Source organism: Haematobia irritans, chromosome 4 (genome assembly GCF_050003625.1).
Source record: "Haematobia irritans isolate KBUSLIRL chromosome 4, ASM5000362v1, whole genome shotgun sequence".
In the NCBI taxonomy this organism is placed as follows: Eukaryota; Metazoa; Arthropoda; class Insecta; order Diptera; family Muscidae; genus Haematobia; species Haematobia irritans.
In genome coordinates, this window is record NC_134400.1 from 218604731 (window position 1) to 218617100 (window position 12370).

At 33.6% G+C, this 12370-nt stretch overlaps 1 protein-coding gene across 3 annotated transcripts in view; it reads left to right on the forward strand.

Moving 5' to 3' along the window:
• The window catches only part of Abl (tyrosine-protein kinase Abl), a 140581-nt gene extending 135888 nt beyond the window's left edge, over positions 1-4693 (forward strand). For 2 of the 3 annotated variants that reach the window (XM_075308161.1, XM_075308162.1), the window contains one exon: positions 763-4693. In XM_075308161.1, the coding sequence (XP_075164276.1) occupies positions 763-3563 (2801 nt within the window). In that variant the 3' untranslated portion in view covers positions 3564-4693. The remainder of the gene's footprint in view (positions 1-762) is intronic. The other variant, XM_075308163.1, reaches the window with a different exon arrangement.
• The last annotated feature ends 7677 nt before the right edge of the window (positions 4694-12370 follow it).

The window sequence follows — 12370 nt, forward strand, 5'->3', positions numbered from 1 at the left end:
TTAGCACCACGTGGCTTCATATAAAATTATAACCGACAGCAGTAATTACTCTGCAAAAAAAGGTTTGACTTTTAATACGGGTTATACACCATAACCCTTGACATGAAGCCAATCCCAGACCAAAATTTTGAATTTCAGTAAACTTCAAATTCGTCATGTTGCACCGGAATGAAGCGGACCTTCTATCATTTATTAAAACCATGATGTGATAAATTGTCCTTATTCTAATTGCAATCAACATATCGTAGTTCTAGATTATCTTCATGATGGGGATGGCTGATATTTCACCGTTTTCGTCCATAATATTTTTTTTCTGTTTTAATATTCAATATTTTATTGACTAATTTGAATGTTTTATTTACTCTACTCATTTTTTATGAGTCTATGTGGGATATATGGGTCCAACTTATTTAAACTGTCTAGTGTTTTCATTTTATTATTTTTTTAATTTGTGTTTTTGTCTTATAAAGTTTCTATCTTTCGTTGTTCGATGACTCCAACCTCCATAACATTTATGGATAAGTTGTCCCTTATTATCATATCATATGTATTACGTTATATTTTACATTTTCTTACATTCATTTTCTTGCTACGCTTTGGAATGTGTAAAGTGGATTAAATTATTTTGCCCGCCTTAACCTCGCAACGATTTAGAACTCACGACACCATATTCTAAATCCTTATAACTATATATTTTGCTATTTACAGCAACTTTGTATGGTTATAGCTTAATTGAGTACTCTTTTTGTGTTTTCCAATTAGGTCTTACCCGTGATATTAATAATCTCAATCAGCGTTATGACTCAGAAAATGACAATACTGGCCACCCCGATACTGACAATACTGCTGATAGTTTGGAACAGAATGTGTCAAGTCATCAGCAACAGCCGCAACATTCTGTACATATCTCAGGAAATAGCATAGCGGCTAGAGGAGCTCAATCACATTCATCGTTCAAAAGACCCACACCAGTTATGGGCAATCGTGGCCTGGAAACACGCCAGAGTAAACGATCTCAACCATCCAGGCCGGAAACATCGAATCAAAATACCAGTGGCACTGCTCAACCCATACAGGTTGGAGCTTTGGAAGTGATGAATGTAAAGCGTGTGGTTAATCGCTACGGTACATTGCCTAAGGTTCAGAGGATTGGGCAATTTTTGGATAGCTTGGAGGATTCAAATGAGGGCACAGGGAGTATTCAAACGCCACAGCAGAATAATAATTGTGTGACCAATGGCCACAATGGTCGTGCATTAAATTCTGCCACAAGAGCCCCAGCCGCTGTACCTCCTTTGGCAGCACCACTGCCGCAACAAATGATACGCAGCAATTCTTCGGGTGGTGTGACAATGCAAAATAATGCTTCCGCTAGCTTGAATAAATTGCAAAGACATCGCACCACTGCCGACGGTAGTAGTATGATGACATTCTCCTCCTTCAGGGGCAGTAGCTCAAATAGCTCTCCAAAACGTAGTCAACAGCCAGCTTTGGCCAATCTGGAATTTCCACCACCACCGTTGGATTTGCCTCCACCTCCTGAAGAGTTTGAAACTTTACCTCCGCCTCCACCACCGCAGCCCGAATGTGATATTGTTCCTCCTTTCGCTATGCAAACAAATCAACAACAGAGCCAGTATTCCATGGGAAACCTTTCCGCTAAAACTAGTTGTAATGATGTTTCCAACACTGCTCCCAGCGTTGAAGAGGCCAGCTCAAGATTTGGAGTGTCACTGAGGAAAAGAGAACCATCTACGGATTCTTGCAGTTCGCTGGGAACTCCAGCCGCCGCAATGGCAGGTGATAACAATAATGGCAATCAAACTCAAGAAACGAATATGAAAGAAAAGCTCATGTCCGAGATTAAAGATAGGCAGGTGAAAGAAAACAATTCTGCTACAGCAAACATACAAAATGGCAATACCAGCGGAGTTGATCCAGTATCGCTCTTAGTAAGCGAGTTGGCGGAAAGCATGAATTTACCGAAACAGACCAAAGCTGCTACTGGTAATGTACCAGTACCCAAATCACCAGCTGCAATGGAAACAAATGCTAGTAATTCAAATACATTTAAGGCTCAATTAAAGAAAGTAGAACCTAAGAAAATACCGACACCCACCCAAAAGCCTGAGGCTCAATCGACCATCATTGATTTCAAGGCTCATCTGCGCAAAGTGGAAACGAAGGCAAACGACACAAAAGACAAGGAAACCAAAAAAGACTTTGAAAAAGACATTAGCAATCAGACGACTAAAGCAACTATAGTTCCAACGACGAATAATTCCAAACCGACCATTATCACACCGAATTCATCAACACTAAATCGCAAAGAAGAGACGAAGTTTTCCTCAACATCAAACACTGGACTCCAAACACAAAAGACTGAAATCAAAATTGATTTGCAAACCCAACAGGCACAGCAGCTGCATACGCCAAATGCCAATAACTCCAATGCCAATAATGTGACAGAAAACAATGCAGAAACGCCACAGACAGACACTGTTGAAGGTGGTAAGAGACGTAGTACAGGTAGTATTAATAGTTTGAAAAAATTGTGGGAGCAACCCGGACAAAATCAGCCTGATTATGCATCCACACAGAATGTACAAGGAAATGCCAGCACGAATAGCTCAAACCAATTGTCTCCAAAATTTGCATTTAAACCCTCCTCGACCGGGGCAGGTGGTGGTCTGACGACACCCACTACTGCCTCCGCCAATAATTCGATAGTCACCACCACTACCAATAATATACATCAACGCACCCAAATATCACCAAGATCTAGCAAAAATAAACCACCACCACCCATGCAACCCCCACCACCACCTCCTCCCCAACAACAGCATCTGTCCAACAATACCCATAACACAAACACCAACATCACCTCCACCACCTCAGCAATTACACATTTAACGAATTCCATTTCGACACAATTTACAGAACTTACCACTAGCAATAATGGTCATGCCAGCAATACATCCGCCGAACAGCAAGAAAACTCAACAACACACGCCCATAATGATCTCATGACACAATCGATGTTCGTAGAGAACACCAATTCGGTGACGACGGGCAATAATAAGCTTAGTACTTCGACCATAAATAAACCGGCCGTTCCTCTCAAACCCACCAAACTCACCATCTATGCCACACCAATGGGACAAAAAATTGCTTCGGCTGGAGGCAATACCGATATTTCGACCAACACAACCACCTCCGCCAGCACAACACCGAACTCAACCCAAATATCCAGAGAAAGTATTTTGGAATTGGTTGGCCTATTGGAAGGTTCTCTCAAGCACCCTGTGAATACCATATCCGCTTCTCAATGGCTTCACTTAAGTGATAAATTGAATATTTTACAAAATTCCTGTGTGATCTTTGCCGACAACGAGTGTATGCCGCCACATTCAAAATTTCATTTTCGCGAATTGGTGACACGCGTGGAAACGCAATCCCAAAGCTTAAGAACAGCCGGTACGAAAAACGTCCAAGACAATGAGCGTTTGGTGGGTGAGGTTGGCCAATCACTAAAACAGATAACGAATGCTTTGCATAGGTAAATATTAAGAAATGGGGTGGGCGGGGAATTGTGGTTAGATTCAGAAGGGAATTTCATAAAGAGGCAGAAATGAGAAAGTAGCTTTGACCACATTACAATGCTACTTTTTAAGCTTGAGGCAACAATGTCCAAAGAAATAGAAAAGCTAATTTTCATATTTAATATTATGTGTTGCGAACCCCAATGGAATTCCCTTCTAAATCTTGTTCAAAAATATAGATATAATTTTTGTTAAAGATATTTCGCACTTCTCGATGGCCCTGTGATGGAAATGCAAAAATCATATAGCTGAATAAGCTAAATATTTTATTTATCCAAAAATAGTTGTAATATAATTAAAGCTTCGTTTAGAATCTTGTCCAAGATCCTTATGTAGATGCATGCTAATTGAATTTTATCACATATAGATATAGCATATTATATAGCTTCCAAATTGCTGCAAACATCCTTTGGATGCAGGATGCCAAAATTAATACTACTTTTGTGTATTGAAAAAGTACTTATATACGTTTGGGCGAATATGTATGGTCAAAATGGGTCATTCGACGAAATATCTAAAACAAACAAAAAATAAGCGATATTATTTAATTTTTTTGTTTTAGAATTTTTAACGTCTCGAAACCACAATTCAAAATTTTTAATTTTTTTTAATCTACAAAAAAAGGTATATAAATATAATAATTATTATTATTTTTAAGCTTTATAACTTCTCTCTCTATATATACATTTAATAATCTTAAAATATTGTCGTATATATATTTGGATCATCTATATAAACAGCAACAAAAATGATATATTTATAAAATCTAGTCATATAAAAAAGCTAAACAACAAGAGATAATTAATGCATATATAAATAGATATAACAAAAAAAAACGTACATTAAAAGTAATAAAATATAGAACAAAACAAATACCACAAAGGAAACATATTCTAAAGACCCTTAAACTAAAAACAAAACAAAAACGAATGCATAAAAATCTATTTCCATATATAAAGAAAACAAAAACAGTAGACTGTAGTAATTTCATCGTATATATATAAATAAAAATTCACTATATTTATCATCCATATACACACACATGAAAGATATTAAAATATTTAATAATAATTAAATCGATATTCACATTATGTTTTCTTTTTTTTTTCAATTTGCCAAATAACCCAAACACCACAAAATTTATGATTTATTTAAATCCTCTAAACATTATTTTGTTTTTACCTCTCCTCCCTAAATTAACATCCACCTATTAATAACCATGATTTTATTAAATAATTTCGCTATATTTATTTATATATTTTAGTTTTAGATTATTGTATTAATTCTTATTATTTAGTAATTGTTTTATTTTTTTCCTATCAAGCCAAATTAATTTTTAAATAAAATAATTATGTTTTTATTATTATTATTCTTATCATTATTATTAGAAAACAACCAACAAATTAATGATAATTATTTAAGACTTTAATAAAAAAAAACAAATTAAGTCATTATCTTCCAAATAATACAAAATACAATAATGTTTTATTTACTTTTGTCATAGAGATAGGGCATCTTGCACTTTGAACAAAAGTTTCTAAATTTTATACTAAAAGATTTTTTCATTCATTCGAATTAGCGAAATAATCTGACAACGCAACAGTGGGCCTGTTTTCTTTTAGTACTGAATTGTCAATCCCTAAAAGCTCAAAAGAAATTAAAAACTAGATTATTCAGAACACGTTACAGAATCAGCAACGCCGGCATCAAGTCAGGCAGTTTGTTTGTTTATTATTTTCTAAATTCAATTACACCTATTTAATCACTCTGGATTAAAGTAAGCAATTTGTGTAAACTACCACTATTACTAGTTGCGTCTACGTTAAGCGTAGAAAAACGGTTGTTTTGACTTTAACTTTTTAATTAGTTTAAATAAACCATTTTTTGAGTAGGCTATCATTTATCTATTGTGTCATAAAATAGATTTGTATCCAGAAAACATTTCGCTAGAAGGTCTGTCCTTTCTTTGTGGACTGGGCCATTGCTTCTAAAAAGACAAGTTCATCAGTGCGAATCTTGTCTGTATTGACGGGTTAAATTTCGAATTTATTGTATTTATTATAAATGATAGAGTGATACGCAATATGTTGGTCTGGTACTGTCTTAAAAAAATATGTCCATATACACATGTGGTCAAAATAATAAGTACACGTTGTTATTTTTTCTTCTTTGTCCTAACTCTAACATATTTTTTAATTTGGTGTTGTAACTACGTCATGTAACTAAAGTTCAATATTGGCATCACTGATTCAATAAGAAAAAAAACGCAAAAATATCATTATTTTTGTTCCCTGTGTTCTCTTTGTGATGACGTGCTTTATTTGGTTTGCTAAAACATAGGTACATTGTGCGTTTTTATATGAGAATGTTTACATTTTGCAAAAAGTTTGTTATTGTGTTTTTAGTTGCGATGAATTGAATGCAAATTTTAATCAAAATTAGTTACTAGATGAACCGAAAAAGTCATTGTAGTAGAAAAGAAAAGACTGGTTTTAGCTCTAAGAATTGAGGGAAAATCTCTTTGAACGACCGTCAAATCTTTTAGGAGATCGTTACTTTGTGTGTAAAATGCCCTAAAGAAAAAGAGTTCTGCAAAAACACGTGGAAAACCAAGCAAGACACTTCGAAACAGATAATCACTTTTTGTCACTCTCCCAAAAAAAGACCCTTTCAAATCATCCAGACAAATTTCTGCTGAAATAGGCAATGTGATATCTGCACGATCTATTTGGCGGTGATTAGTGCATGCCAAATTATCCGGCCGAACAGTCAGAAAAGTTCTTATGTTACGGAAAAAAAAATTGGAAGATGAGACCATGTTTCGCCAGAAAACATTATAGGTGGTCAGGAACGGTAGATGAGGAAAATGTCGCAATATCTTGTGGAGCGATGAAACTAAAAAAAATATTCCGAAATGGTAGTAGTCGTAATGTTCGTCGACCTCAAAGAAAGGAATTTCATATGCGCTTCACAAAAATGACGGCCAAGCATGGGAGCGGGAACATAGTGGTATGGGGCTGTTTTTTTCTGGTATGGCCTAGGTCGAATTTATCGCATTATTTATAAAATGACCCTGTTGGAATATAGAAATATATTGGAGAATATAATGCTGCCGTACGCAGAAGAAAACATACCTCTAAGATGGGTGTTTCAACAAGACAACGATCGTAAACACACTTCTCGTTGTATTAAAAAAAACTCAGATGAAACCAGTCGGAAGCTTGTACGCAGTATGTCAAAGCGAGTATAAAATTTTATCAAACTAAAGTTGGATACACTGGTTATTGATAATGTAACACAATTATGTTCAATTTAAACAAAAAAAAAAATTAAGTATACCCGAATATTTCACGATTTAGAAAATGTACTAATTATTTTGTCCATTCATTTTTGACTCTTACTTTGCCTTAATTGGATTAGCTTTTCATTTCACTTGTCTTTTCCAGAAAATTATTTACCTTTAATTTAAATGTATGTCATTAATATGTATTATAGACTTTATTTTGCTTTTCAATAAATATATTTCTTAAATTTACCATGGAACATAAAAAACTCTACACCCAAAAAATTTTGTTCGTCATAATAGCAAAAATGTTTGCTAAAACAGCAGATTTTGTTTGCTGAAAAAGGGACAGCAGTAGCATGTAGTTGTTGCAGCAAACATTCGTTAGTTGAAACAGCAAACATTTTTTACAGCTGAAATAGCTAACAAATGATGCTGAATTAGCAAACGTGTTTGCTAAAAGTTTTTGACAAACATCGCTGCTGAAATAGCAAACTGCGTTAGTTGAAATAGCTAACATTTTTACTGCTATAACAACTACAAATGTTTGTTGTCCCAACATATGAATGTATAATAGTAATTTTCCATTCAAAAAATTATTAAAAACAAAAGGACAATAAAAGGAGTGGCAAATTTCTTAAATGACAAATACAATACTTACCAAATATAATATTTTATTCTCTTTGCTTAAAATTGCTGAAAAGTAAGCGAATGCAATCCAGTAACTAGAGAAAAGTAATCGTGAAAAATTACGATTTTAGCGGCTAAACTCGAACTTAATTCCCACCTTACTAAAAAGGGTTGCTTGTTCACAAATGTTATTGCATAATCAAAAAATACTAATTGTTTTTAACGTTTGAAGTTTTATAATGTGTACTATTTTACTATTGTCCATTTGACTGGAGAGACTATAATTTTATTCGGATCAGCCGAAAATTTCAGCAAACTACTTTTCTGCAGTATAATTTTATTCGGATCAGCCGAAAATTTCAGCAAACTACTTTTCTGCAGTATGTCTGCTGTTCCAAAATAACAGATTGTTTGCTGCTAAAACAGCAGCATTTTGTTTGCTGAACAACAGCAGACAGCGTTTGCTATTAACAACGGCCTTTTTCTATGTGTGTACTGTACTTATTAATTTGACCACATGTGTACCATGAACTAAAAAATAAATTAAAAATTTGAAGTGATGTTTCAGGTTTTACTCGCCTTTGGGTGCTTTACATACCGACAAGGCCTTTTCTGTTTCTGTAATGGATAAGTACACAGAAACATTGACACAAATTCATTAAATTCCAAACGATGTTAAACTTCAAAGAGAAAAAAAATTTTTGGAAATTACTGTTCATCAAAATAAAGAGGAAATAATCAAAATCAAACGTTATTAAATGAGAAATTGGTAACTTTCAGAGAAGACGGAAACTAGCAGAAAAAAGAACGACACTCGAAAAAGCCAAGGTAAAATACCGAAACAAGCTACACCCAAGAATCTGTAGAGGTAAATAAGCCCCATACAGTGTTGCCAACTCCCCAAGGCCGAAAAGCACCAAAAATATATTATAAATTCTAACATACCACCTTCCACCACAAAACATACCACTTTCCACCACAAAAAAAAAAAAAAAAAAAAAAAAAAAAAAAAAAAAAAAAAAACTTCCAAAGATGTTTTATAGAACTTTTGGGAATTGAATTTTAAGAAGTTAAGGTTGGTATTAAGATCTAGTTTAGCTGCTAAAATAGTCATTTTTTCACAATTACAACTTCTTTAATAATTCATTTTAAGGAATACAAACTTTGTGAAAATTTGGTTTTGGCTATTCCCCATCAAGTTATAATAAAATTTGCAGCAAATATGCATAATTTTATGTCTTTTTTACTGATATAGTTTTCACTTTAGCGGCTTAGTACTCAAACTTAGTACTCACCATTATGAACCGCTATTCAAGTATACACTTTGATCAGTTTTAATGCTTTCGTCCAATTCATTTTGATCAGTGATGTTTTTCAACTTTCAAAATATTAATATATGGAAGGAGTCTATTGCTTATTTCAGTTGTGCGTGCTTTTGTGAATTTAATACAAAAGTTTTTAATGACATCTTTACCAAATTCAAAAATTCGACACTCATCGCTGGACTTTCCTACAGAATACCCTAAATAACAATATTAATTAAAAAATAATCAATACCAACTTCATAACAATCAAATTCTATATTTGGCAATAAATTTGAGTTTCTTCGGCTCTTGAAAGTCTAATCAAAATTTTTGTATCAATTAAACTTAATACTGTTCAAAATAAAAAAGCACCAAAAGCACTAAATGAAAATGCCAGAAAGCACCAAGTTGGTGCTTTTTTTGAAAAGGCACCAAAAAGGCAATTTGGTGCTTTTTAGAAATCAAAAAGCACTAAATTTGGTGCTAAAAGCACCAAATTGGCAACACTGGCCCCATAAGTAAATTACTCAGCCACGTTCAATGGTTCCAAAATAAAAACTGTCGTTTGAAATAATATGGTGACCCCAAATATTCGGATGTTTTAAGGAAAGCTCAAGGAATTAAACTCGCTTTCAATTCTCTTTGAGTGGGAGCAATCTGCAAAAACAGCAAAATTTTGCTGAAAAAGGGTGAGCTATCTAAGATATCGGAATGTTTCTGCTATGTTGTAGGAAAATCGTCAAACGGTTCCAACAATTAAAATAAGATATATTTAGGATAATAATAAATGATTTCAAGCTCGAGGTGTTTTTCTCTTTTATTTATTTATCTCAATATTCCGCAATTTTTAATCTTAGAATTGCTTAAAAATTTCATAAATATCACTGTAATCTCAAGACTTCATAAAGATCACAGTAATCTCAATATAATAGTTCTCCATGTTCCGATATTCGGAATCCTGAACCGCAAATCTCAAAATCTTAGGTTAGGTTAGGTTATGTGGCAGCCCGATGTATCAGGCTCACTTAGCATATTCAGTCCATTGTGATACCACAGTGGTGAACTTCTCTCTTATCACTGAGTGCTGCCCGATTCCATGTTAAGCTCAATGACAAGGGACCTCCTTCTTATAGCAGAGTCCGAACGGCGTTCCACATTCGAATGAAACCACTTAGAGAAGCTTGAAACTCTCAGAAATGTCACCAGCATTACTGAGGTGGGATAATCCACCGCTGAAAAACTTTTTTGTGTTCGGTCGTAGCAGGAATCGAACCCACGACCTTGTGTACGCAAGGCGGGCATGCTAACCATTGCACCACGGTGGCTCTCAAAATCTTAGTTTGGCGATATTTTCTTAGCCCTTAGTATCAAAAATCCAAAGTCCAAGATATATGTTATTCTTTTGAAATAGAACAGAATAAAATTACTGCTGAAATGTTAAATACTTTTCATGCTTTTACAATAGTTCCAAGATTTCCTTTCTTGTTTTTGCCAAACTTAAATACGATTTGTTTGGGTGTCATTGTGTCAGACAGCAGATTTTTCTGTTGAGTCTGCAACTAATATATGATTTCTAACATGTAAATGGAAGTTATTCAATTTTCCATGCCAAGGATTGCTATTTTTTAGTTTTATTTTATTTGTTCAATTTTGTAATCTGAAGCCGTACGAACCCACCTTAAAAACTGTAAGAAATGTTTTGCTAAAATATTTTGCTAACATGATACCAGTAAGTTAATACTTTGTATTAAATTGAAGAAAATTTACTTAAGAATAATTTTTTTCTGTTCTTTAAGAAGGAAACAAAATTAAGAGTTTAATATTGGTAAAATGTTTTTAGCACTATACGAATTTCAAGGCAGGCACAATTTAAGTAAAATTCCCCATTTTGGAAACGTATGAACACAAAGTAAAATTTACTTGTTGTAGAATACTATTTTCGCACTTACCCTGCCAACATTTTTTGAATTTGGGGGCGCTTCTGAGAATCCGCACTACGTCGAAAACAGTCTTATACGATATACAAAACTCTTCGGAAAAGCGCCGTCACTATTGAGAAGTTGTACCACGCCAAGTTATTAGGTGCCCTTCTGGATGCATTTAGGAGGACGCCAATAAGAGCCCCTTCAAACAATCAGACAAAGTGCATTTTAAGATAGTTGTAAAAGAATCATTGTGGTCAAGTAAAACACGATTTTTTAGATGTTTATTAATTTTATTAAACATTTATAAATTCTCATAAATATAATATTTATACGACTATCACATCACATTTAACATATTTTTGTGCATTAATAAAAAATTGATGTTGAGTTACAAGTTACATGTTGTAGCATCTATCAGCCAGTGCTTTTATTCCCAATGGAGGCAGCGTGCCTGGAAAAATATTTGAAAAACTATCACTTTATTCCATTTGGAAAGTCAAAAATTGTTCACCAATATACCTTTCACAATTTTAAGCGAAATAACTATGTTTTCAGCACTTCATTATCATTTTTATTTAACTAAATTATAAGAAGCTAGTTGTGCTTGGTGTTTCACAAAATATAAAGTGGCTCTTGTAACAATAGTGATGGCAAAATACTTTCATGCGAATAGTGATGGCAAAATACTATCACAGTTGGCGATTGTTTCAGTGTCACTTACGAGTCAGTGGTAGCGATGTGGATGAAATGGAACTTTGAAATGCTGGCAGGGTTAGTAAAAAGTATAGAATTGTTTTTCTAATCTTTAGTTCATGTCATTAAAGTAAGCAAAAATGAAAGAAGGAAAATTTCCTTATATTTGGCAAAATTTAAATGAAATAAAGTTAAATCGGTTATCGAAAATTTTCCAACGGGTAACAATACCAACATTTGTTTTTACTGTTAGCGTACTTTTTACACACAAAACGTAATATTTGAACGACTTAGTGCAATCTTAAACTGACAACAAATTTGCTCAGTTTTGTACCTGTTTTGGATAAATATGTTTTGTGTTGTACTGGCTATCCTGTACAAAAAGAAAATAGCTTTAGCAATATATGTATAATAATTGCTACTTATAATGGTTACACCCAGAAGAAAAAGTCTGCTTAAAACAGCAGTCCGTGTATGATGTTATATTTTTGTTGTTAATGGTCTAGTCAATTAAAATTCGTTAAAGTTTTATGTTTTAAAATGCTACCCAAAGGAACCAACATTTTTTTTCCAAACTCCAGACTTTTAATATTCCTCAAAAAAAACTGGTAATTGCGATCAGCCAACATTTTGTATGCTGGTATGTCTTAATTTGAGAAATATTCAGATTCTTGAGCAAATACAAAACATATCCTGTGTTACTATAACCAATTAAATTTCTAACCAATTAAAATTCGTAAGTTTTATTTTTTAAAATGCTAACCAAAGGAACCAACATTTTTTTTCTAAACTCCAGACTTCTAATATTCCTAACGTGTTACTATAACCCTTATATTACCTTATTTCTGTTTGTTTCTGCCGAACTAAAACTAAATTAAACTAAAGGTGCGTATTGAGTTCGAGTTTAAGGTGGGTATTAAATGGATTATTAAA